General features: G+C 41.6%; 2 protein-coding genes across 6 annotated transcripts in view; both read right to left on the reverse strand.

Moving 5' to 3' along the window:
- Window positions 1–7,983: 7,983 nt before the first annotated feature.
- LOC108412233 (NLR family CARD domain-containing protein 3-like) lies at window positions 7,984–21,094 on the reverse strand. The gene is made up of 8 exons (XM_037541103.1): window positions 20,517–21,094; window positions 19,463–19,537; window positions 17,072–18,827; window positions 14,953–15,126; window positions 14,191–14,367; window positions 12,390–12,563; window positions 10,574–10,750; window positions 7,984–9,610 (listed from the first exon to the last, which is right to left on the reverse strand). Exons 1-8 carry the CDS (start codon window positions 20,644–20,646, stop codon window positions 9,577–9,579), a joined length of 2,697 nt encoding a protein of 898 aa, XP_037397000.1. The 5' UTR covers window positions 20,647–21,094; the 3' UTR covers window positions 7,984–9,576.
- Window positions 21,095–23,830: 2,736 nt separating this feature from the next.
- The window catches only part of cntrob (centrobin, centrosomal BRCA2 interacting protein), a 25,836-nt gene continuing 22,742 nt past the window's right edge, over window positions 23,831–26,924 (reverse strand). For 2 of the 5 annotated variants that reach the window (XM_037540991.1, XM_037540990.1), the window contains exons 18-21: window positions 26,796–26,877; window positions 25,464–25,722; window positions 25,089–25,161; window positions 23,831–24,063 (exon numbers count right to left, since the gene is read on the reverse strand). In XM_037540991.1, coding sequence (XP_037396888.1) covers window positions 23,959–24,063; window positions 25,089–25,161; window positions 25,464–25,722; window positions 26,796–26,877 — 519 coding nt within the window. In that variant the 3' untranslated portion in view covers window positions 23,831–23,958. The remainder of the gene's footprint in view (window positions 24,064–25,088; window positions 25,162–25,463; window positions 25,723–26,795; window positions 26,878–26,924) is intronic. The other 3 variants (XM_037540992.1, XM_037540994.1, XM_037540993.1) reach the window with 3 other exon arrangements.

Below are 26,924 nucleotides of genomic sequence, written 5' to 3' on the forward strand. Positions count from 1 at the left end.
CTGTTGATCCCAGGCATAGTTACAGTTGCTAGACTACGAAGGACCAACTGAGTGAACCACTATGCTTGATGCTGGGTGAATATACACCACCCTGAAGCAGAAACGTGCTGCATCTCGTGTTAGTTAAGCATATTAAAAACAGAGTTCACCATTTGTGGTTGAAACAGGCTGAGGAATGACCTTTCCCTGAATTTGTATTGGAGTGTATATTTTTATCCTAACAAAGTGTGACATCATACGTTTATTTTCAGAGACTCCCAGGACCCCCTGTATTTCCCACTTTGGTTTTTGGTTCTAGCAAAATATTGTTTGTATCATGTTTGTTTTCTTTTGTCAAACTTCTTTAGAGGTCTGAAATACAAAACATTCAGTAAAAAATACTTCACATTTTTATAAACATTACCGCAGGAACATCTCTACTGTAAATCAGGAAACCATAAACAAAACTACAGCAAGCGTCAAAGTTTCCCATATTCACTCCAACCCGTCTCATGATCCCTGTGGCCCTAGCACTGCTTTGTCTCAGCGCTAGTGGACCTGTGTGTTTAACATGCTCGTCACTTTCTGTGTGTTTACAGGAATACCAATTTACAATTTATATTTATAATTTATTTTATTTTATTTTATTTTATTTTATTTTATTTTTTTCAGGCATTAGTGGTTTTGTCCATTGATCCCTTGAGGTTCTTTTTTTTTTTTTTTTTTTTTTTTTTTTTTTTTTTTTTGCCTGTCTTGTCTGGCAGATTTGCAATCAGAATTATGGTCAGACTGCGTTACTGTGCCAAACAGATTTACTTTTCCAAAATGAGCACTATAGATTATAGGCTCATCTTGTCAGTGTTTCTTTTTCTTTATTTATTTTTTAATTATTTGATTTCATTTTGTTTATACATTTGATATTTTAATGAAAATGTGTTAGCATCATGCCAGACTTGACAGGCCAGGGGAATCTGTAAAGAAGGGAGAGGAGAGATAAGCGGGGGGGGGGGGAGGGTAAAAAAGGGAAATAACATAAGGGCAGAAAAAAAGAAAAACACAGCGCAAATGCCACGGCGATGGTTCACCAACTGCTGCTCCTGAGAAAAGAGAAGAAAGTGTACCTGAGACGTACAGCACTTGGAGATACTACACAAATGACTGTGATGTATGTGTATGTGAGTGTGTGTGTTTGTGAGTGCAGTACAGTATAAATTTGTCACAAGATGCACTCAATATCGAGGGCAGAAAGCTGCAACAACATCCCCCCAGAGGCCAGAGGAAGGCAGAGAAAGACCAGGGAATCCCGCCCGCCGCGGCCCCCCCAGGAGCAGTGGAGACCCTGGGCCGTATCTCCCAGTGACCCCTGCATACCCACCCCAGCGGAAGGGAGAGGGGGACTCCGGACAGCACCCCCCCCAGCCATGGAGCGCAGGTCCAGGGGAACCAGAGGAACCAGAGCCGCCCCCAGGATGCCCCTCCCCATCACGAGGCAGCAGCAAAGACCCAGCGCCTCATACGCCCGAGAGCCAACCACCACCCAGCAGGGCCCCATCCCCGCCGAGGGGCCTTGAGCCACCCCGGAGCCCAACCACCCAGGGGAGCGGGCCAACCGTCACGCCGGAGTACCAGGCCAGGCCCTGAAGCCCCAAGGCGCCCCCCATCTGGGGGGGAAGTAGCAACCACAGGGGAGCAGCCGGGAGAGGACCGGGGACAACAATCCCCCGACCCAGAACTAGCTGTCCTCACATACACTCAACCTCATATATACATCTACATACCTTCACTCCCTTATATTCCTCCACCCCTATATATACACCTACGCACACATACCTCCACACCTATATACATTCCTACATACATACATACACCCACATATATACATACACATCACCCCAATATGTACAAACACCCACCCATATATACATCCCCCCGTCCCCCTAGATGAGGTGGGGGCGAATGGAAAGGCCAGCCAGTAACAGTTTGTATATGGATGCATACATGGGACAAACGTGCACACGTGCGGGGGGGCGCGCACACGGGAGGAACATGCACGACTGCACACGAGTCCGAGGGCGCACGCCAGGGAAGAATGCGCGCGGGCGCACAGACGCCCACACCCACCCAACCATACAATGCCACATGGCTGGCACCGCCATACCGGCCACCCTCCGCGGCGGGGGCGGCGGGGGCCCGGGCAGCAACCCCAGAACGCCAGGAATGCCCCCGGCCCAGCCCCTGTTCCGGCGTTCAACACCCCGCCCCGGTAGGGAGCAGGAAACGGGTGAGGGATGACCTTCCCACCCTTCCACCTCCAGTGAAGTGTTGAGTGCAGGAGTTGGTGTATATGAATGTGGGGTAGTGTGTGATACTATGGTGTAGTTAAAATTGGGGGGACAGGTGTGTAGGCAAACATGGGCTAAGCACCGGGCCACTGGTCTGCAGTGTCCATCTACACTGTCCCCTCAAAAGCCCTGAATGTCTAAAGTGCAGTAAAAACTGAGGGACAGACAGTCGTCAGGAGACGAGTGAGGCTATGACAGCGGGTCGACCTCATTGACCCCCGGCAACATGCCTGCCCCCAGGATCCTAAATGTATGAGTACTGTGTGTGTTTGTGTGTGTTTGCTTGGGTGGGGGAATAATGTATGTATGTGTGTGTGTGTGTGTGTGTGTGTGTGTGTGTGTCTGGGGGTGGATGGAGGGGGGGTATGTAGGTCCAGAGGCAATGATCCTCTGGAAGAGGAGAGCCAGCTGACTAGCTGGCTCATGAGGCTCCGCGTTTCACTGTCCCCCCGCTCGAGGCAGGATGAGGTCGGCCCAGGGAGGTCACGGAGACACCCTATGCCGCCACCCCGCCCAAGCCCCCACCTCCCCCACCGCAGAGAGCAGCCCGCCCAGCAACACCAACCACACAGCACCACATGCCCATGCGAACGCGGGCGTCCACACATCCACACACCCCCCCCCACCGCACACACCCCCGGACCCACACACAGCCCCCCCCCCCCGCACACACACACCCCCACACATACACACACCCGTCCCACATATACATCTACCCTCATGTGTACCCACACATTCACTTAGACATATATGTACACCTAGACACATTCATCCTCTATATACACCCACACATCCACCTGCTCTCATATATACACCTACACATAGACCCCCACATCTATATACACCTGTACCGAACCATTCCAGTCAAACAACAACAGACATCAACGAGACTGAAGACAGAAGACAAGCTGGCCTGAGTCAGGAACCCATTGCCCCCAGTCCACCCCACACCCCCCCCACTGGACACCGCCCCACCCCCGCCACTCAGGCACCCCAGAACCCCAAGGCACAGACCCGACGCCCCGATGCAAGGTCAACCCGCCCCACCCGGTGGTGCGCCCGCAGCGGCGCAAGCCATCCCCGCACGGGCAGGGACCCAGCATGGGGTCGGGCGGCTCTAAGGCATCGGGCCCCGGGTCCCGCCACTAGCCCCGGAGGGGAGGCTAGCTACCCCACCCAGGGCCTGCACCCGCCCTCCACGCATCCCCGGACCTGCACCCGAGGCAAAACGGCGGCGCCCCCCAAGCCCCCACCCATCCACCACCAACCAGGGCAAGCACACAGACACCCCAGGTCAGCCGCCGAGGCCCCCCAGCTTACTCAGGAAGTTACCGACACAAGCAGTCATCCCAGAGTCAATTCCCAGCCACCAACTAGGCCACCCGGGAGATGAAACCACAGCCAACCACCCCGACTAACTAGTGGAGTTGATCAGTGGGAGCCAAAGAGAGTTAAATTCCTCCAACTGGTTTTTAGAGGAAGCAGACATTCTTTCCAGACTAATGTGATCAAATAATAAATTTTTGTAAAGAGTAATATGTAGATCTTTTTTTTGCTTCCAGTTAATGAGGATGGTTTTCTTGGCGATGCATAGGGCAGTGAGAACTATGTGTGATGTATTTGCATCCATAACCAATTCACTGACGTCTCCTAAGATGCACAGTCTGGGTGAGGTTGGGATGCAACATTTAAGCCACGTGGACAAGTCTGTACATATCCTGTGCCAGAACATCTGAACAGGCCTACAATCCCATATAGCATGCAGATAGTTATCGGTTACATTGGCTGTACAGTGGGTGCATATGTTTGATTGTGCTAGGCCCATTTGGAACATCCTTTGTCCTGTATAATGTATTCTATGAAGGACTTTGTATTGTATAAGTTGTAAGTTGGGGCTTTTACTTATTTTGAAGATATTTGAACATATTTCTATCCAAAAGCTTTGATCTTGATTGATAGAGAGATCACGTTCCCATTTGGCTATCGGGAGGGAGATTGAGTCATCAAATTTTATTAATAATTTGTACAGTTTTGATAATAATTTAGGGGTACATAAATTTAAAAATTCAGTTACCCATGTTGATATTTCCAGATTTAGTTGGTTGGGATTAAATCTCTCTTGAATGATGGATTTCAATTGTTGATATTCAAGAAATTTACTGTTGTTTATTCCATATTCTGATATGAGTTCCTGGAATGTGATAAAGTTTCCCTCTTTAATAACATGTTCTAAATTTTTTATTCCCTTTTCACGCCATGATGTGAAATTTAGTACTTTCTTATTCTGACAAATGTCTGGATTGTTCCAAATGGGTGTTAGTTTGCATGGAATAAGTGGAGACTGAGTTAGTTTTAGAAATTCCCACCAGGCTGTCAGTGAGCTATTTATACTGAGGCTTTTAAAAGCGTCGTGGCGCTTAATATTAGAGCTAATGTATGGTAAGTCTGAGAGTTTTGTTTTTCTACAGAATGCTTGTTCTAGGTCCAACCATGGACTGTCTAGTAAGTCAGGTTTGATCCATTTTGAAATGTATTGTAATCTATTGGCTAAGAAATAATTATAAAAATTTGGTAGTTCTAAACCACCATTGTTTTTCGGCTTTTGTAGAGTTTTCAGACTTATTCTTGATGGCTTATTTTTCCATAAGAATTGTGAGATGTTTGAATCTAAGGACTTAAACCAAGCAGCAGGGGGTTTATTTGGGATTAGTGAGAATAAATAGTTGATTTTTGGTAAAACCATCATTTTAATGGTAGCGACTCTCCCCATGAGTGATATAGGTAAGGCGTTCCAACGTTTGAGATCATCTTCTATTGTTTTCAGTAAAGGGATATGATTTAACTGCACTAAGTCTGATAGCCTAGCAGAGACATGTATGCCTAAATATCTAATATTACCTGATTGTAGTGGAATGGCGGTTGTGTTCTGGAAACTACAGTTTATAGGCAAAACTGTTGATTTTCCCCAGTTGATGGAATAATCTGATATAGAAGAGAAGCTATCTATTAGTCTAATTGTATTCGGGAGAGAAGCTTGGGAGTTTTCCAGGAAAAGTAATACATCATCTGCATAAAGACTTATCTTGTGGTTTGTAGTTTCTGTGTTAATTCCTTTAATATTGGTATTTTGTCGAATTGCTGCTGCTAATGGCTCAATGAAGATAACGAAAAGTGAGGGTGATAGTGGGCAGCCCTGCCTGGTGCCCCTCTGCAGAGTGAAGCTTTGTGAAGTGATATCGTTTGTCCTAACACGTGCACTAGGAGAGCTATGTAAGGTTTTGATCCAGTTTATGAAGGATGAACCAAATCCGAATTTGTGTAGGACTGCTAATAAATATTTCCAGTTTACCCGATCAAATGCCTTTTCTGCGTCTAAAGATACAATGGTTGTTTCTAATTTGTTAATTGTGCAGTAATCTATTATGTTTACTAGTCTGCGTGTGTTATTGGCTGATTGTCTACCCTTGATAAAACCTGTCTGGTCAGGATGTACTATAAGTGGAGTGATTTCCTCTAATCTTCTGGCAAGGACTTTGCAAATAATTTTAAGATCTACGTTTATGAGTGAAATTGGGCGATAGCTAGAAGGCAGTGTAGGGTCTTTGCCTGGTTTAAGAAGTAGGCTAATGTTAGCAGAATTCATGTCTGGGGACAGTACGTTCTCATTTTGAATTTGAGTTACCATTCTGAAAAAGGTTGGTTCTAGCACAGACCAGAATTCTTTGTAGAACTCTACTGGAAATCCATCTGGGCCTGGGGCTTTGTTATTTGGTAGATGCTGCAGGGCTTCATGTAATTCGGGTAAAGCAAGTGGTGAATCCAGTGCAACAGCTTGTTCATTTTTCAGCTTGGGGAGATTTATATTATTAAGAAATTCTTCAATAGCTGCGTTAGAAGGATTAATCTGTGATGAATATAAGGCTTTGTAAAACTCTTTAAAAGCTTTATTTATTTGTTGTGGATCATGAGTAATGTTTCCAGTTGAGACTTTAATAGAAGAGATAGTTGTTTTTTCTTTATTTAGCTTTAACTGGTTAGCAAGGAATTTTCCGGATTTATTGCTATGTTCAAAGTTCTGCCAACGCAACCTTTGCAGTAAAAATTGTGTCTTTTTGTCTATTATTTCATTTAATTCTAGTTTGAGTTTTCTCAGCTTGCTCATTGTGTGTTCTTGTGGTGAAGCCGCATGGGCAGCTTCTAAGGATTTTATTTTTTCTTCCAATTCTAACACCTGTATTTTTTCTTTTTTTTTCTTATGTGTGCAGTAGGATATTATCTTCCCCCGCATTACTGCCTTTCCTGCTTCCCAAAGAACACACGGTGATGTTCCTGGCAGGTCGTTATTTTCTAAATATGTTGTCCATTCCTTTTTGAAATAATTAATGAAATCTTGTTCTTTAAGTAATGATGTATTTAATCTCCAGTTCCTATTTGTTCCTATATTTATAATTTATAATTATAATTTATAATTATAATTTATAATTTCAGCCTAATTTCTATTCTTCTTACCTGTAGCCAGTGGTTGTTTACTCAGTTCCAGGTCTAAATCTCCACATTACTGTTATTTTCTCTTTTCTTGGACATGGGTTTGTATGAAGGAGAGAGAGGGATTGTAGATTGTTGTACACGTAGTGTTGTTATTAGGCTGTACTGGACATATACAGGCATTTGTTTAATTCCTTTAATGTTCCTGGTTTATTCTAACCAGTTTTACATTCAGGACACAGAAGGTAAAATGAAGTAAAGTTTGAAATAAATAAATAACGTAAATAATGTAAAATCATAGCATAACAGAAAAGAGGCTCTCTCTCTCTCTCTCTCTCTCTCTCTCTCTCTATATATATATATATATATATATATATATATATATAGAGAGAGAGAGAGAGAGAGAGAATGTGTGCATGTATGTAAGCCCACTGTTCTGGTCCCTCAATAAGGCAAGTGCAACAGTAAGTTGGTTCTGAGCTTTTACTGGAATCACATCTGCTGGAGCCTGACTGAGTGTAATCAGAGGGAATACAGCAGCTAGTCAGTATTGTGCTTCTCCACTCTTGCTGCATATCTCTTCAGTGGCAAAACCGAACTGAACTGAAACTGCGAAAAACCCACTACATATTAATACGGGTAGTCAACTAAAAAGCTGCTTTAATAAAAGCTGAAGAGGAGTACTGCCTGTATTCCCCGTCTACCATCATGACTGACTGAGGTGCCTTTTACACTTCAGGCCCGCAGTTCGTTTAAGACTCACTGAACTTTACTTAACCAAGATTCCAAAAAGAAAGAAACCCAATATTGGAGTTAACAGTTAAAAGGTCTTCCAAGTTGCCAGAGCACAATAAATAAAACAAGATTTAAAACTATTGGTAAAAATATGCAGTGATCTAATCCCTGTAAGGAGGTCTGTAAAAACTGTTTTAATAGTCAACACAGATATGATGGTGTACGATTGGAGCTCTAGGAATAAATAATATCCAATGTTTATTGCACCTCACAGATAAAGAGTTACTGGTAATAAACCTAAGTCCGAAGGCCTGAGTATGTAAGCTGAAGTAGGCACATATAAAATATCACCATAATCATGATGGAGAGAAATGTTGCAATAAGCATTTTTCTACATTGAAAAGGAAAACTTATTTTATCTTTAAAATAAACCACATTTTTGCTTTGAATTTTCTTTATTTACATGATATTTAAAAGTTATTTTCTCATCTTGCTGAATTCCAAGGTACTTGTTCTCTGTAACTCTTCCCAGTTATAAACTCTTCATGGTAGAGCTACCACAGTTGTAATGCATCCACCGAGTCCCAGCGTGGCTCTGGACTCCTCTGGGAGATCACATGACTTCTGAACTTCCGGTTCAGAGCGGTCTAGCCGTTGTTTTTGTGTTTGACCGTTGCCTTTTCTTCTTTCGACTCTGCCTTTTTGCCCTTGGCCCTTGGGATTGCTTGCGTCATCATCTGTCTCCTGTTTTATGGCCTTTTTGCCTGCATCTACAACGATGCCTTTGCCTCTCCCTCTTGGACTGCACGCCTTGTGTTATGTACATCAGTTTGAATTTGCTATGCCTTTTGGATTTGACCCCTGCCTGTTTTGTGATGATGACTCTGGACTTTGAATCCTTCAGTAAAGCCTCAGTTGTGTTTTAAATCCGCGAGTGTTTGAATCTGGTTGGCACGTTACAAGAGTCAATATGTTGGCTCTGGTAAACAATATAAATGTAGCTTTTTTTGGCATTAAGAATAATTTGTGATTAGGATCTAACACTTGTAAATAATCAAAGCAGAATTGGAAGGTCTCAGATGGTGAATATTCTGCATTGGCAGAACCGTCATTTACATAGAGGAGTACATTACAGCCAGTTATGAGATAAGGAAATTATGTTATCTATGTAAATTTCAAACAAAACAGGCCCCAGAAGTGAGCCCTGTGGAACCTCTTCTAAAACTGATACAGAAAGAGATTTAATATTACCAGTAGCTACACAATGCTGTTGGTCTGTAAGGTAATTATGAAGCCATTTATAAGCATTATAATCAAAGCCAATGCTTTTAACATGTCAATAAAAGCAAAACTGCAATACTTCTGAGGCAGTAACAATCTAAAAAAGACAGTAATAAGTCCTGTTTTTCTCTAGAAACCAGACTAGCAAGCACAAGTTCTTTCAAATCACTCCATCCTCGCCAAGCTGAGATGACCCTAAACTGAGTTAGCTTGTTGTGCATGTGATGTGCCCTCCAAAAAATATTGGGGGCTGTCCTAAAACAGAGTTGAGGTCTTTACATGCCCACTCTGTATATAAGTCAGGTAAATTAGCTGCTACTGATCTAAATATCCCTGTATATTTTATACCAGTAAAATATAAGTTGACCCCTATGGATAGTGAAGCCATTTTCTTCTGCTCAATGCCGCATATCAAAACAAATGTTGTAAAAATAATGAATAAAGAAATAAATAATGAATATACAACATATCCATGTCCAGTTCCACCCAATATCTAGGTCCCCAAGGTAATGCGATACTACTAGAGCTGGGAGGATGATGGCTAGCACATGCTTCCTCCATCGTCCCACAGTTTCTTAGCGTGTAGTAAGTCTACGTTGGCTGGATAAAATATTAGTGGTAGAAATCTAATTCCATATGGTGATTATTAATGAGACTTTTACTTCTGGAACCAGACTGCTCAGTTTTCACTGAGAGTGAATGTGTGTTTAAGTTGAGACTTCATTGTCTCCTCATAACCCTCTGTGTGTGAAGCTCATAACAGCTCATCCGAATCCTGTGGGTTGATGCTGTAAGACAGAGAAAAGAAGAAAAGAGTTTATTACACAACAGAAATAGATGCTTTTTTTGCATTGGGCTTGATGAGTAAGAGAAGATGACTAAGATTTGCTTTGTGGAAGTCCACGAAAACAAAAAAGACTCTCCTTCTGTGAGCTATCAAATCATAGAGCAATGTGGTCTTTTGTGTTACAATTATAGTTCATACTGGCTTAAGAACCAGTAAATGTAGATCCGTAAATGTAAGCAGCAAACATCTGTTTACACAAAAGTAAAGGATGGTGTCCCACAAGGTTCTGTTCTAGGACCTGTACTATTCTTATTATATGTGCTACCACTGTGTAATGTGGTCTGTAAGCATTGCATCAGTATTTATTATTATTATTATAATTTTATTAGGTGCTAGTAAAAGGTCAGACCCCCTTTTTCCTTCAGAACTGCCTTCTTCGTGGCATACTTTCAACAAGGTGTTGGAAACGTTCCTCAGAGGTTTTGGTTGGTTATTTGAGTTCCTGTTGCCTTTCTCTCATCTGGAACCAGTCTGCCCATTCTCCTCTGACCTCTCACATCAACAAGGCATTTTCATCCACACAACTGACCGCTCACTGGATGTTTCCTCTTTTTCGGACCGTTCTCTGTGAACCCTAGAGATGGTTGTGTGTGAAAATCCCAGCAGATCAGCAGTTTCTGAAATACTCAGACCGGCCTGTCTGGCACCAACAACCACGCCACGTTCAAAGTCCCTTAAATCCCCTTTCTTCCCCGTTCTGATGCTCGGTCTGCACTTCAGCAAGTTGTCTTGACCACCTCTACATGCCTAAATACAGTGAGCTGCGGCCGTGTGATTGGCTGATCAGCTATTTGTGTTAACATGCAACTGAACAGTATCCTCAGTATCATTTTGACTTGGTCTTAGTCTCAGAGTACGGTAGACTCAGAAATTGTTCTGGAGGCCAGCCGCCCCAGTAACTTACTGCAGTTTCTCCAGTTTACAGCAGGGATCCTCCAACAGATCAGAGAAAAGCTTCACTCCTGACTCTCCTGGTTGATTGCCAATCACATCCAGCTCTCTCAGCTGTGAGGAGGGGTTTGATTTTAGAGCTAAGGCCAGAGCCGCAAAGCCTTCATCTGTAATACTGCAGTTATAAAGACTGCACAAAGAAAGAGAAAAATACACACACACACACACACACACACAAAAAACTAAACAAAATAATGACCATAAGGTTACATAAAAGCTACAAATATAACAAGCTTTATGTGTTTGTGTGCATGTGTGTTGAGTGAAAAACATCTACATATTTACATAAATATGTCAGCTTATTTGTTGTTAGGGACGTCTAATAATGAGATTGTAATGGAATGATTGAAGTCTTAATATATAAAAGCATAAATAGACAGGTCAGTGCTGAGCACCAGTAATATGAAAAATGTTTGTAAGACAGAACTGACTCCATAAAATCTGCTCAAATTAAGAAAAAATAAGGTTAAATGTTATTTTTATATTTTATGATACCGACTTGTGATTAGATATAGAATATAATATATATAAAATATATTTAAAACTTTTTCACACTTTTTGTGTTGTGCCACCCAGCTGATCTGTACAGGCATACTGCATGAACACTGACAAATTCACAAGGACACTTTAGGGCATTTTCTAAACATGATATGTCCTGCAATGTCACAACATCAGGCTACACATTTTTACTAGCAGTAGTACAACAAGGCAACAAAGTCAACACCATGAAGCATGAACCCCATCAAGCATCCCAGGTTAAAACCTATTGGCAGAACAGGCATTAAAAACATGTTTATGGACCATTTATGTCTTAAATTTAAGGAGTATATGCACAAAACTACACATTTGCAATAGAATTTTGACAAAGCTTATTTCAGCTTTCATGGTGAAGAAGCATTATAAGTATGATATGCAAAGGCCAAAAATGCAGCAACACTTTAATACAAGTTTATGTTTTCTAAAATGACACTTTTGCAGAATCACTTTAACAGCTGCCCCAGGCACACTTTTGACCACAGCTGAAGCTTTAAATTCAAAATACACAACATATCCATGCACTGATGAAGAACCGTTAAAGAGCTGTTAAAGGGCCAGAGCTTGATATCAATCTTTAAGCATTGATTGGAGGACTGAAAAAATAAGGTGAAGCTTTGGAGCAGCTGACTGGACTACACCTCACATATTCAGGAATGAGGTTGAGAGTGTAATGATTTTGATTGGCCACAATAAAATAACAGCCCTAAAAAACAAATAACATTTCTTTACACACTTCATAAATTGATTCAATCGAGTAGGCCTGTGATCAATCTGGGTAGGTCTGGTTGTTCATAGCCAGATTGCTCACAGGTTTATGCAACAGCCTTGACCTTGTCAACCTTGACGTAATCAAACTAGGAGCAGCGCTGGATAAGAGAACGGTTGGCATAGTTGAATAATGAAGAATGTATGAGAAGGACTATTTGTTTGAATTAGTTATGCCCATATATTTTATAAAATACATTTACACTAAATAACACCCCTGTTTATGTACACATGATGTGCATTTGCATTATAGTGTGTTTATACAGATGTTTTTATATTATTTTTTTCAGCATCCTCTTATCTGTTACCTTCGTTAATTGTCTTCATCACTTTTGCTTTATTCTATCATACTTTTCTGTATTGTGATTATCTTTGGGTCAATTATAAATTCACTACTCAAGGTATAGTTACGCTGAAGCACAACAACCATGCAGACTCATCTACATCAACAATGATACTGATCTCACCTCACCGTCTCCAGTTTACAGTGTGGATTCTTCAGTCCAGCAGAGAGCAGCTTCACTCCTGAATCCTGCAGTTTATTGTAACTCAGATTCAGTTTTTTCAGATGTGAGGAGTTTGAGCTGAGGGCTGAGGCCAGCACTGCACAGCCTTTCTCTGTGATATTACACCAACGCAGCCTGGAAGAGAAATGCAAATACATCAGAACACCATCAGCACACATGCTGTATGAAGGGATTGACTCTTTTACAATGATATACATGATGTACATTTTGTCAGAGCATTATTAATGAAGAAATTCCCTGTTGCATTGCTGCACTTCACACACATTTAGCACATATGAAACTGCATGATTGGTACGGACAAAACTGGTATGAACCCACACCAGTGGGATCTAACAAATGCATGTACCACAATTAATACTTTCTCTTTTCCTTAAGTAAAATCAAAGCTAAAGTAATGGTGCATTAACTTTTGCCAGAAAATGTTTTTTTAAAAGTTTGTTAAAGCTTTTTTTACTTATAAAATCAGTATGTGCAACATTTCACAATGGTATTTCCACCCCTCAAAATTAATTATCAGTTAGTGGTTCCCATAATTCCCCAAAGGCATGGTAGAGATAGTAAAACACCAAAATTATTTTTAAGTCATGGAAAAAATGTTATGATATTGTTCTCCATTGTTACAATATAATAGTGATCATTGATAAAATCACATCACATATCGATTGAGGATTTAATAAGGTCAGGATTGATAATGACTCCATACCCGTCTGTTAGATCAGTACTCATAGTATTACTGCCAACACTGCAGCAGCTTTATGTATATCCATACATGAAAACATTCATGCTGTCAGATCAATACAACAAAATGATGTGTGACATCATAACTGATCTGAAAATCTTCTGTTTTTTGTTGATGTGATAATGACTTTCATTCACCGTGTCTGATACGAATTTCTAAACAAAAGAACAAAAGTCCAAAAAAGTTGTGACTGTACAAGAATATAAATAAAAACAATGATTTGTAAAACCCTTTTTTGACCTGTATCCAGCTGAAATCAGTAAAAAAGACAAGATATTTGATGCTACAACCAATTAGCTTTGTTTTGTATTTAAATATACTCATTCAATATTTGATGACTGCAGCATGTTCTTAAAGGGTACAGGGTCTCTGCTGTTTATAATGTGCCACACATTTTCAATGGGAGACAGGTCTGGACTGCAGACAGGCAACAGCACACATTTCCACTTTGCATCAGAACATCTCAGATGAGCTTTAGCCCAGAGACGTCAGGGTGTTCCTAGATGTTGAAAAGTCACCATCAGTTTGTGAGGTAGAGGCTTGGTTTGTATTAGCAGATGCAGTGATAAACTGTGTTTACTTATAAGGGTTTTCTGAAATGTTCCCAAGTCCATGTTGTTATACTCATTACAGAAGCATGTCTGCTTTAAATGCAGTGCCGTCTGAGGCATCAAGGGTCATGGGTGTTCAATACTGTTTTTTTGGCCTTGCCCTTTATGCAGAGACTTCTCCAGATTCTCTGAATCTTTTAGTAATGCCTTGCACTATAGATGGTGAAATCTCAATTTCCTGCATTTATGTGTTGTGAAATGTTGTTCTTAAATTGTTAGACTGCTCCCTTCATTTGAGACCCAATTGTGACAGTTCCTGCAGCATCTGTTACCTAGACAGCTGAAACTGTTAAATATTGAATATCTATTCAAATTTCTTTTCAGCTAAATATCTGTAAAAGACAGTTTACAAATCAATGCTTTCTGTTTCTATTTGCTGTGATCATCTTACCTAAGTGTCTCAACTTTACAGTGTAGATTCCCCAGCCCAGCAGAGAGCATCATCATTCCTGAATCCTGTAGGGTTTCATTGTAACTCAGGTCCAAGTGTCTCAGACTTGAGGTCTTTGAGCTAAGAGCTGAAGCCAGAGCTGCACAGCCTTTCTCTGTGAGACCACAATTAGACAGCCTGGGATGAAACACATAGGAAAATGCACTTCACAATGAGATCTCTTTTAAAGATCTGCTATATTTTCTAGATAAAACTGAGCAAGTTTTAAGATGCAAAACCTTTTTCTCATCCAACATATTCCAACTTCATGAGAAGCACAACAATTTTTTTTAATAAGCAATAAACTGATAGTTATGTAGCTCTATTTATAACTAAAACAGTAAATACCAAAAGAAGAAAATACAGCTCACTATTATCTTATGAGACACAAGCTTCTCATTTTATCATAAGACCTATTTGGAGCAGTAATGAGATGAAGAAGAGATTCCTGAAGTCACACCTGAGTATTTGAGATTCACGAGTGACAGAAATATTACTTATCAACATCTGAATCTAAAACATGTCCATGTGTGTGTGTGTGTGTGTGTGTGTGTGTGTGAGCGAGAGATTGCACTTCCCACATTCAAGAACATCAAAACAGTACAGCCAAAACATAAAAAACCCTCAAAATTCTTCAGCAGCCAATATATTTCAGTGTGTCCATGTTTGAAATTGTTTGTGTTTGTGTGATGTACATTCACAGAAATACAGTGATTAACTTTCTTCAGTTTCTCCAGTTTACAGGATGGATTCTCCAGTCCAGCAGAGAGCAGCTCCACTCCTGAATCCTGCAGTTCATTGTAACTGAGGTCCAGTTCTCTCAGACTTGAGGAGCTTGAGCTGAGAGCTGAAGACAGAATTTCACAGCTCTTCTCTGTGAGATTACACTCACATAGTCTGGGAGATAAATTCCATCAAACACACACAAACACACAGTAAGAGACAATTAATAACAAGAAATAATTAATAGTCAAAACACTGGCTTTTTTCTTACATGCATGCACAAGCACACATTAAGTGTTTCCACATTTACAACATGTAAGCATAACTTCTCCAGCAGCTGCAGTTGTCAGGAGCCAGGGCATCAACAGGATCTAGCTAAACACAAGACTTCCTCCCATTTATAACTATAAGTATTTTTCTCAAATCTATTTAGTGCTAAGCGGGTTGTTTCCTATAAGTATATTGGTTCCACTATGACTGGCAAACAAAAAAGTTTAGTGATGCACTCTTCTTCCAGTATGTGCCCCAGAACAACCTACAGTCTCAAACACCCCTAAACTTCTCATTTAAGAATGGGCTCATCTTAAGATCCCTTTTTTATTTCATCCTGTCCCTTTCTTCATATTAATCCTGCCCTCTCTTCTCATACATCCTTTCCTCCCATAAAATTCCAGATCCTCTGTCCTGCAGTTGCTGACCTTGCTTACAATACTTTAATTAATTATATCAACAAACTTTGCATCTCTGCTCACATAACCCACAGTGATTTTGCCTGCAATTGTTGAAAATTGGATCACTGCTCTACCTCAGTTCACATAGTCTTATGTAACAATGTCTGATTATCTGATACTAGAAGCCTGTGCAGGACCAATTTTTGTCCCGCTCCCACAAGATTTCATTCTGCTTCTGCAGAAATTCTGTTTCATTTGTTCCTCTCACACCTGCAAGCTAAACATTGGTCCCACTCCCAACCGCAGTCCTGTATAGCTGGTTCCATTTGCATAAGTCATGATTAAAAAAGACCATGTCAGACTTGCTTGTAGCCAGCTTCACTGTTGTGTATTTGCCTTTATAAACATCTCTTTTTTATTATATCTTATTCTTTGGCCAGTGCAACTGTCTGTTTGACTATTATCTCCATATTTTGACCTCTGCATTTTGAGGTGGGTTTGGATGATTTTGTATGTGAGTCTGTAACTGCCTTAGTACCAAAACTGTGCAGGAACTGCTGTAGGGTATAGCAAGTATCTGTGTTTGAATTGGGAGCTGTTGAGAAATATGTCATGAAATACAAGAAAAAGAACTCCAAAGTCAGTTATTGTACAAGTTATTAAGTTGTGGTTTTCAAGAGGACAGGAGTTCGCCTTCTTTCCCCTGCCTTCCCTCCTCCCAAGGACATTGAGGACATTGGTGCAGTACCACCTGCATTCAAGGATGTCCGTGTGGCCCCATCTGTACCAGAACACATTGGTGCAACCCATTCGTGTGTATACTGCTAGCACTGCCTTCCCTGACCTGCCAAACTTCCATGACCCCGCCAGTCTCCATGCCTCACGACTGGCCTCTGAATCTCCTGTTCTTTCAATCACTGCTGAGCCTATACCCCAATCACATACCCCGTTTTGCTCTCCCACCCTATGTCCCTGCCCTGAGTTGGGTGATGGGGCTATGTGCCAGACACTTTAATAGACATTATATTTGATCACAAAGTGCCTTGGTGCAGAGCAGGGGTGGGGCCAGTTAACTCTCTTTTCCTTTAAGCTTAGATTATGCTGATATTAACAAGGGCCAGTTGATGCTGATCTGGCACGGGCAGCACGGGCGCCTTTAAAAGGAGCAGAGAAGAAACAGAGAAAGAGGAGACGGACAAGCAGCAGCTGTATCAGAAAAACACTGACAAGCTAACAAGTTCAGCTTAAAGAAAGGACTGAAAAGTCTAGAAGTCACAAAAAAGGTGGCAAGTATTTGTTTTGTTTGATCTATTTTATGTTTGTGATTTTCATATTTACAGAATATATTTTATATCATATTCCTCACTTTCCTATATGTTAAAGACTCTTGACTACCATGAACTGTTACATGATATTGTGATGTAATATGTTTTCTTGCAAGTACTCACATAGCTTTCTGGCATGCTTTGACCACTGGCAGGAGCATCAAGAGTCCTTCTTCTGATGGATCATATTTAAGTAGGTCAAAATCATCCAACTCTTCTTCTGAGTTCAGCAACACAAACACCAGAGCTGACCACTGAGTAGGAGACAGACTGGTACCACTGAGACGACTGTAACCTCTTGCATTCACATATGTTTGGACTTCCTTCACCAGAGAATGATCATTCAGTTCATTCAGACAGTGGAACAGATTGATGGATTTCTCTGGAGAGGGATTCTCCCTGATCTTCTCCTTGATGTACTGGACTGTTTCCTCTTTGCTGTGAGACCTGCTTCCTGTCTGGGTCAGTAGGCCTCGTAAGAGAGTCTGATTGGACTCCAGTGAGAGGCCCAGAAGGAACCGGAGGAAAAGGTCCAGGTGTCCATTCTCACTCTGTAAGGCCTTGTCTACTGCAGACTTGAGGAAGTCTGACATATTGGACTTTTTGAAAATATCAGTGAGATCCATGGTTACCTGTTCTGTTACATCTTTACTGATGAAGGAGAGAAATGCATATAAAGCAGCCAGAAACTCCTGAACACTCAGGTGAACAAAGCAGAACACCCTTTCCAGGTACAGCCCAAACTCTGCTCTGAAGATCTGGGTACAAACTCCTGAGTACACTGACACTAGTTTGACATCAATGCCACACTCTCTTAGGTCTTCCTCGTAGAAGACCAGATTGCCCTTTTCCAGCTGTTGGAAAGCCAGTTTTCCCAGGGCCAGAATCATCTCTCTGGTCTGCTGAAGATCAGTGTCATATTTCCCATGGTACTTTTGGTCCTTGTGTTTAATCTGAAAGATCAGGAAGTTGGTGAACATCTGAGTCAGAGTCTTGGGGATCTCTCCACTCTCTGCTCCACCCAACACTCTCTCTAGAACAGTGGCTGCAATCCAGCAGAAGACTGGGATGTGGCACATGATGTAGAGGCTTCTTGAGGACTTCATGTGTGAGATGATTTTATTGGCCAGGCTCTGGTCACTGATTCTCTTCCTGAAGTACTCCTCTTTCTGAGGGTCACTGAACCCTCGTACCTCTGTTACCAGGTCAACACACTCAGGAGGGATCTGATTGGCTGCTGCTGGTCGAGAGGTTATCCAGAGGAGAGCCGAGGGAAGCAGGTTCCCCTTGATGAGGTTTGTCAGCAGCACATCCACTGAGGCTGAATCTGTTACATCCCACAGGCTCTCATTGTTCTGGAAATCTAGAGGAAGTCGACACTCGTCCAGACCATCAAAGATGAACAAGATTTTGTGGGCATCACAATCCATTGATTTTATCCTTCTTGCTTCTGGGAAAAAGCAATGAAGAAGCTCCATCAGCTTGAGCCTTTTCTTTATCAAACTGAGTTCCCTAAAAGGAAGAGGAAATATGAAGAGGACGTCCTGGTTTGCTTTTCCTTCAGCCCAGTCCAGAATGAACTTCTGCACAGAGACTGTTTTTCCAATTCCAGCAACTCCTTTAGTCAGCACAGTTCTGATGGGTCTGTCTTTAAAGAGGTCATTACATTTGATGGGCTTCTCCAGTGTTGCTGGTCTCCTGGATGCTGCCTCAATCTGTCTGACCTCATGTTCATCATTGACCTCTCCACTCCCTCCCTCTATGATGTAGAGCTCTGTGTAGATCTCATTCAGATTTGCTGTCTTTCCAAATTGGGAGATTCCTTCATTAATACTTTGAAATTTCTTCTTCAGTTTTTGTTTATAGAGAGCCAACAAATCTGATAAGCAAACACCGACAACAAAAATATTAATAAAAGTTTCTGAGCAAATGGAACGATTTGTAGATTAATTGCCTTACATTTCTCCAGGAGTACTGGACTTGTTAATGAGCTTGTCAATTTCTTGCAAGCAGATGTGGCCAACAACAATGTTTGAGTAGATCTATTTCACAGTGTTTCTTTACAATAACAACAATATACAAATCAATATCATAGTTTTCATAGGACCAAATATTACACATCATTTACTAAACACCTCTGAAATGATTTCGGAAATTAAGGGCAACAATGGAATTTAGGACTCTATACAAATATTTCAGAGCACTAAGGAGCATTAAAAAGTCTGGGATACTTAAACATAGGTATTCCCCCTTGATATAGTTTAAGTTTAATACAATACATAATGTGCCCAAAGAACATTTAAAAACACTGTATTGAATAAATATCCAGTGATATCTGCAGTGAATCAGGAACCTTGATGTTTTATGTGATTCATTTAATTCATTTTGAGTTTTCATTTTGACATGAAAGAGGCTGTGAATGAATTAGTATTTTAAAAAAATGTTCCATGATAATAAAACATAAAAACAAAGACCGTTGAATACTATTTTCTAAGCAATGCACATACACCTTACCTTCACTGAGAGCAGGAGCATCGGGAGAGCCTTCAGCCTGAACATTGCTTATACTTAAACTAGAAGCTTCCTGACCTAGAAGTAATATAAATCAGTTAAAAACCTACATAAATAAAACAACCTACAAATCAAGTTGAGAGGAATAAGAACCCAGACATAGTGCCAGATTCATAAAAGTCATAGAGCTATTCATACAGTCACTGTGGCAGTGACTTCACCGTAAAGATTGGTGCACAGACTGGTGGTCACCATAGCAACACAGACAGCAGTCTCACCTAGATAGTAGCTGACTGAATTGACTTATTTGCATTAATATTCACTCAGTTGATTTCCTGATATGTTTCATCTGCAATAAGAAACCATCAAACACTAAAAAGATGTGAGGCTGAAGTTGCTTCTTATTCACCAGCTTGTGATTTTCCCATTTCACCTTAAATGGTATGTGCAGCATATACCATTTAAGGTGGAACGAGAAAAATCAGACAACAAGCTGGTGAATGAGATGTGACTTCAGCCTCGTAAAAAGTCGTTGAGATGTTTTATGATAAACTGTTTTTTTGCAGAAAGGTTTCCTGCCAGAGATGTGAGAACAGCCACTATAGATGAGCTAAAGCTTAAAGCAGAGCAAAGTTTGTGTTTTCATTTACATTTTTAGCCTATACTAGCACATCAGCATGTACTGAGACAAGTTTCCAGCTAAGTTGGTAAAATGGACATAAAGTATCGTGGCTTCCAAGGTGGTCTGATTTTTGTTGAAAGGACAAAATGGCTCTTCTTGGGTTGCCAACCTCTGGCATAGACAATAGCAAGCAAAATTCACATGCAAATATGCTCATACATATTAAAGACCTGCTTTTTATGAATCTGGCCTATAGCAAGGAGGACATAAGGAAAAAAAACTTCTACTGCTTATTGTATACCACATAAAAAATTAAACATAGGAATTAGTCATTCATGGCCATTCCTGCAACATATACAACTTAGCTGTAGATTTAAATGCTCAGCTTGACAAAGAGCTTAGTTTACGTGAAACCTGTTTCTCACCGTCACTTACCTCCAGTTATGTTCACAACTGTAACCGAGCCTTGAAAATGATTTCCATGGAGAAGAGGAGCACAGATGTTTCCCCCTGTCTGAGCTGTTATCTTGGTTGGGACAGGATCGGTGTGAGTGGAAGCTTCCATCTTCTAGCTGAAAAGTTATTGGTCAAGTCAGTAACTTTATTTGGGCAGTTGAAATTTCTTTCTCACCAAAGACTATTTCTGATCCTTTCTCTTCATAAAGTCACCAATGAAAAATTCCACTTTTAACCGGGTTGGACTGGATTAGCTCATCACCACAGGATGTAGCAGTAGAAGATTACTCACAGGCTGAAGAGGACAGGAAGAGGGGCTGCTTGACCAATCACAGCAAACAGGTTAAACAAGTGGGAGTGGTGCAGTTGGACATCCTTGTTAGGTCAGAGTATTGCACCATCACCAAACTGTAACTGCCCCTTGTATTGCGTGGTAATAAGACACTGGCAAATTTATCACATGAACAAAACGTATACCTGCAGGGATGGACGTCTCACAGGTGCCACATTACAATGAGATTACCTTTATATCTGACACTGTTACTCTGCATTCTATACAGGTAACATCATCAGTGGAATATAACTGCAGTATTGCTGTTTTTACTTTGTTCTTTGTGTTTATAGTGTCTGTATGTAGTATTTGTTTATTGACATTATTAACATTCAACATCTAGAAGCCTTTCCAGAAGAGTAGACTCACTATCAACACCTTCATTTCAGAGGAAACACCAGGAAAGTGGTAACTTCCTCCATTCATTGGCTGCACCCACACAACCCCCTTCAGATAAGGCTTCAGTAAAAACCGACAGAACTGCTCGTTATCAAATGCAGAATTACACCGTTCATAAACATCAGCTCAGATTCACTCACCATGTTCCTGAAGTGCTCTTTGTTCCTCTTTTTATTAAGCCAAGCTGCTGAGCTTCACATGCACTCAAACTGGTTTGGACTGGCCTATTTTACCTGAAAAGGAGGTTCAGCTTCCGCATCAAATTTATAAAAAAACCAAGTCTGTTACCCATATACTTCCTCTGCGTGGGACGAGCAGCGCCGCACACAATGGCCATTCACACGCACAGCATTTACTCTGCAGAACGGAGAGCTTCTTCCAAACACACAAACTCAGCTTTGCTCAATAAAGCAATCACTGATAAAGAATGAGGCGTCTGTTTACCCGGCTGCACCCCTGAGACCGAGGAATCATTTTGGAAATGAGTTTTTTCATTGCTGGTTTTCATTGAACACTTTGCTGGCTGGCGCTAGCATGTGCAAAAAATGTGAATGCGCTGCCAGTTTTAAACTGTTTAAACTGTTTTAATGGCATTTAAATGTTAAATGTCATATCGGAAAATAACATACGGCATGTCACGGTCTCATATAAATACCTTATAAGTGCAATTGTAATTGACCAAAATGCCAAAACAATTACAGCATATTACAACCCTGTTTTCAATACAGTTGGGAGGCTGTGAAAATGTAAATAAAAGCAGAATGTAACAATGAGCAAATCATATAAACCCTATATTTCAAAGAAAATAGTACAAAGATAACCTTTCAAATGTGTAAAAAAAAAAAAAATAATAATAATAATTTATTGTTTTTTGAAAAACATGCACATTTTGAGTTTAATGCAAGCAACACAATTTTAAAAAGTTGGGAAGGGGGCAACGAAAGACCGATGGAACATCTCACAACTAAGAATACGCTTATTGGCAACAGGTCAGTAACATGATTAAGAGCATCTCAGAGAGTCTTTCATGTACAGATGAGGTCACCACTCTGTGAAAGACTGCACAGGCATGAACGTTTCTCAATTTAAAATATAAAAGATCTTGGAGATTTCATCATCTACAAAATAACATCATTAAAGACTCAGAGAATCTGGAGAAATCTCTGTCTGTGAGGGACGAGGCTGAACACCAGTATCTGCTGGCCGTGATCTTTGGGCCCTCTGGCAGCGCTGCATTAAAAACAGACATGATTCTGTAGTGGAAATCACTGCATGGGCTCAGAAACACTTCTGAAAACCACTGACTGTGAACACAGTTCATCACTGCATCCACAAACACTGTTAAACTCTAAAACACAAAGAAGAACCCAAATATAAACAGGATCCAGAAACGCTGCCACCTTCTCTGGGCCTCATATCTGGGCCTCTGAGCTCATATAAAAGGGACTAAAGTCCCTTTTTAAAATTTTTTATTCTTTTTTGGAAATTGTGGACATTGCATCCTCCAGGCTAAAGAGGAGACAGACCATCCAGATTGTTATCAGCGCACATTTAAAAAGTCCAGACGCGCATTACAGCACATGACATGGGTGACTTGCACATCTGTGAAGGCACCTTTAATGCTGAATGATAAATATGCAGGTTTGGAGCAACATTTGTTGCCATCTAGATGACGTCTTTTTCAGGGAAGGCCTTGCTTATGAATAGGAACCATTTCACTTTCAAAACTACAGCAGTTGGGGTAACACAGGGGTAAACAGGCCACAGTCTCAACTTTTTTGAAATGTGTTGTTGGCATCAAATTCAAAATGCTCATAAATATTTTTCAAAAACAATAACATTTCTCAGTTTTGACATCTGATATGTTGTCTTTGTATAATTTTCAATTAATTGTAGGGTTTCAGTGATTTGCACATCTTTATATTTTTTGGTTGTACCTTCGGTTTTAAGTATTAACATGTATACAACACACAATGAAAACAGCTTTAAAAAAGTCTCACAATGTAAAGCACAGGCTTAGGGTTAAGCCTGACTCCGATTTCTTTGAACTTCATCCCTCTCTGACTTCTCAGAGTTCTCCTGCCCTGATGCTAAATTTCCCACTATAACAACATTTCTGTGTGTGACCTCAATGATCACCCTGCTAACAAAGACCACAAGAACCATTTAAACCTGATAGTTCTCTTCCTAATGGGAACTGGCTGAATGAGCACCATCAGAGGCCACAAGTTTCCTAAAGAAGACCTTTATAACCTATTTGGGACGTCTCTACCAGAAGCTTTCTTCACTCAGTATGATGTACTGACCTTCTAGTCTGGCTGTTAGCATTAATAATGCCACAGCCAGCACAGCAGCACTGAGGGACAGAGGCCATACTGGACTCTCTAAGATCGACGTTGTCCGAATGAAGAACACTAACTGGGTCCATTCTGTAGGTTAATGATAGTTTTTTAAGCTCAGATTATATAACAAATCAAATCATCAAGCAAGTCCAGGCTGAGACGGCAGTAAAATGCAGTAAATGAATAAAACGAATTATACACTTAAAAGAGAAAAACACTGCTTTTACAGTTCATTAAAAACATTAAAGTTTAATAAATTAGTGAAAAAGGTTTAGAAGTACATTCAATCCACCATCTCTCTCCAACATATCTCACATCTCTCTCTCACAAACACAGGGAGTGTCCCATCTCATCTCCAGACGTTGACCTTTGACCCTGACCTGTGGGATTGTGGTCCACTGCGGCGTCCTCGCGAGGTGGCACTGGGAGCAGAGCGGGACGGAGGCTGACGCTGCTGAAAAAGCAGAGGGAGTTAGGGATATTCAATATAATGTGTGGTAGAGTATAAACAGCTCTGCTGGCTGAAGAGGGGGCAGTCGTGGGCTGGAGGTCAGGGAACCAACCCTGTGACCAGAAGGTCGCCGGTTCGATCCCCTGAACTGACATTCCATGACTGAGGTCTCCTTGATCAAGACACCTAACCCCCAACTGTTCCCCGGGCGCTGTGGATAGGGCTGCCCACCGCTCTGGGCAAGTGTGCTCACTGTTCCCTAGTGTGTGTGTATTCACTAGTGTGTATGCGGTGTTTCACTGCACAGATGGCTTAAATGCGGAGGTGAATTTCGCTGTTGTGGGAATAATAAAGCGGAACTAAACTTGAGCTGACCCTGCAGTGGAATAAAGTGAAGGTTTGACCAGGTCCAACTGAGTAATTGGTGTGGATGAGGTTTAGACTGTCCATGGAGATCATCATGATGATGACTCAGAGACAACTTCTCACGGAACGTAATATAAACACATGAGAGCCACACTGATGAGTGTAACCAGGTACTCATACAGGACTCAGGCAGACAGATCTCTGTAAAAGATAACTTTTACAGCCCAAGGACTGCAGAGCAGGAGTTCCCAATACCTGGTGACCCAACACAGCACAGCTCACTCAATTCAACTCGTTAACTCACTAATTAGCTCCTCATTGGCTGATCAGTGGTGTAGAGAAACTACATTATGAGCAGAGCGAAGGCTTGTAAGGTTGTATCTTCTGACTTTTTTAGGAAAGATGATACAGCCCAGATGTCCAGATGATAAAAAGCTGTTGGTGTGAAACCCCACAGACTTGATGATGTAGCTGCCACGCAGTTACATTCACAATACTGCAAATTTAGAGTCGCTCGACTGAAAAAACGGAACTATAAACTCAGCCCATTGGCTACTTTCTGCTCTCTGAGTCGCTCTATTGCCCCATTGTCCAGTAAACACGGCCTCACTTAGAAGTAAGAACAAAGACGTACAGGTGTGAGAGACACGTTTGCATCTCACCTCTCTCTTTTCGTTCTGTGCTAGTTTGCGGTCCAGATTGGCTCTGAGTGGGTCAGTGCAGGGTTCCTCCGGCCTAAAAACATCAACAATAATCAGACAATAACTCCAAAATGTCCTGCGTGTGGGGCTGAACAATTGTTTTTATTACTGGAAATCTCAAGAGCTGCAGTTTTAATTATATATTACACTGATCAGGTGTTTATCATTTTTCCTTCGCTTGGAATTTTAAACTTAACTTCTTCAACCTCTTCTCTAACGTTTGAATGGAAAGTGGGGGAAAATCCATTAATCGGTTTTAATTTTACTTCATCATTCTCATCATTATTTAATGGTTTGTGAAGTATTACTGCCGTAGTTTGCTGGTAGAACACAGACCTGATGAGGCTGCCGAGGAGCTGCTGGAGTTGCTGGTCGGTGGGCGTCTGAGGTAACGCCAGGCGGAGGAGCCCAGCCAGCTGTTCCAGCTGTGGGTCAGGCTGCCCTCGCAGGACTGAGGGTGTGACCTGTGGTCCACAGGGCATGTGTGTGGAGGAGGGAGGGTTTACGGCTTGCGGAGGAGCTGGTGCTCGAGTGAGGAGGGAATTCACCAGAGCTCTCGGCCCAGAGGAGAAACCGTCCCACTGAGAGTTCACACCTGTAAACATACACATTAGAAGAAGGACACACCCAAGTTAATCCAGACGCCTCAGCCTCAGAAGCTCTGCCCAGAGTTACACAGACCATAGACACTGTATTTCCAGAAGTATTCGCTCGTCTGACTTCACACGCATATGAACTTGAGTGACATCCCATTCTTTAATGGGTTTAATGTGATATCGGCCCACCCTTTGCAGCTATAACAGCTTCAGCTCTTCTGGGAAGGCTTTCCACAAGGGTTAGGAGTGTTTATGGGAATTTCTGTCCGTTCTTCCAGAAGCACATTTGTGAGGTCAGACACTGATGCTGGACGAGAAGGCCTGGCTCACAGTCTCCGCTCTAATTCATCTCAAAGGGGTTCTATGGGGTTGAGGTCAGGACTCTGTGCAGGCCAGTCAAGTTCTTCCACACCAAACTGGCTCATCCACGTCTTTATGGACCTGCTTTGTGCACTGGTGTGCAGTCATGTTGGAACAGGAAGGGGCTGTCCCCAAACTGTTCCCACAAAGTTGGGAGCGTGAAATTGTCCAAAATCTCTTGGTGCTGAAGCTTTAAGAGCTCCTTTCACTGGAACTTACTGAAGTTTTAGCCAATCTAACTTCTCAACAGCACATGGACTGACTCTTCTACAATGATGTACATTTCCATGACATGGGCCCATTTTTTAGAACTTCGTCAGAACTTCCTGTCTCTAACGGTCATTCACCAGCTTTGTTTGAAGCAATTAGTGTCTAGTAAATGATATATTCTCATTTTATTTCATGCAGGTCCATTTCTGTGATAAATATCAAGCAAAAACAGTCTCTAACTTCTGTATCCAGCGAACAGCTTCTTTCCTGACGAGGATCGTCTTCGACCTGCCCAAGTTCAGCCATGTCACCCCACTGCTGCGCTCCCTTCAATGGCTTCCTGTAGCTGCATCAGATTTAAACCCTAATGTTGCAAAGCACTTTCTGTAAGTCGCTCTGGATCAGAGCGTCTGCTAAATGCTGGAAATGTATATATAATGTTCTTGGCCATAAAGCCACAAAACCTCACCAGACTCAGTAGTCCGGCCAGATTAACGCTCACCTGGGTTAACCGGAAGCGTTTCTGCTTTACGCTGCTCTACCGGCTGCTCCTCCAGAGGGTCACCAGGAGAACGATCCAGCAGCTGGAGCAGAAAGAAGAACGACAGAGAATTAAACTCACTACTTGGAC

The sequence above is a fragment of the Pygocentrus nattereri genome, chromosome 9 (genome assembly GCF_015220715.1).
Source record: "Pygocentrus nattereri isolate fPygNat1 chromosome 9, fPygNat1.pri, whole genome shotgun sequence".
Classification (NCBI taxonomy): Eukaryota; Metazoa; Chordata; class Actinopteri; order Characiformes; family Serrasalmidae; genus Pygocentrus; species Pygocentrus nattereri.

Coding starts and splice junctions, on each gene's coding strand:
- LOC108412233 (XM_037541103.1), bottom strand. CDS start 20,646: ATGGAAGCTTCCACTCACACCGATCCTGTCCCAACCAAGATAACAGCT. Junction 14,368..14,952: donor TGTAAACTGGAGAAACTGAA/GAAAGTTAATCA, acceptor GTTTCATCCCAG/GCTGTCTAATTGTGGTCTCA. Junction 9,611..10,573: donor TGTAAACTGGAGAAACTGCA/GTAAGTTACTGG, acceptor TCTGTCTTACAG/CATCAACCCACAGGATTCGG.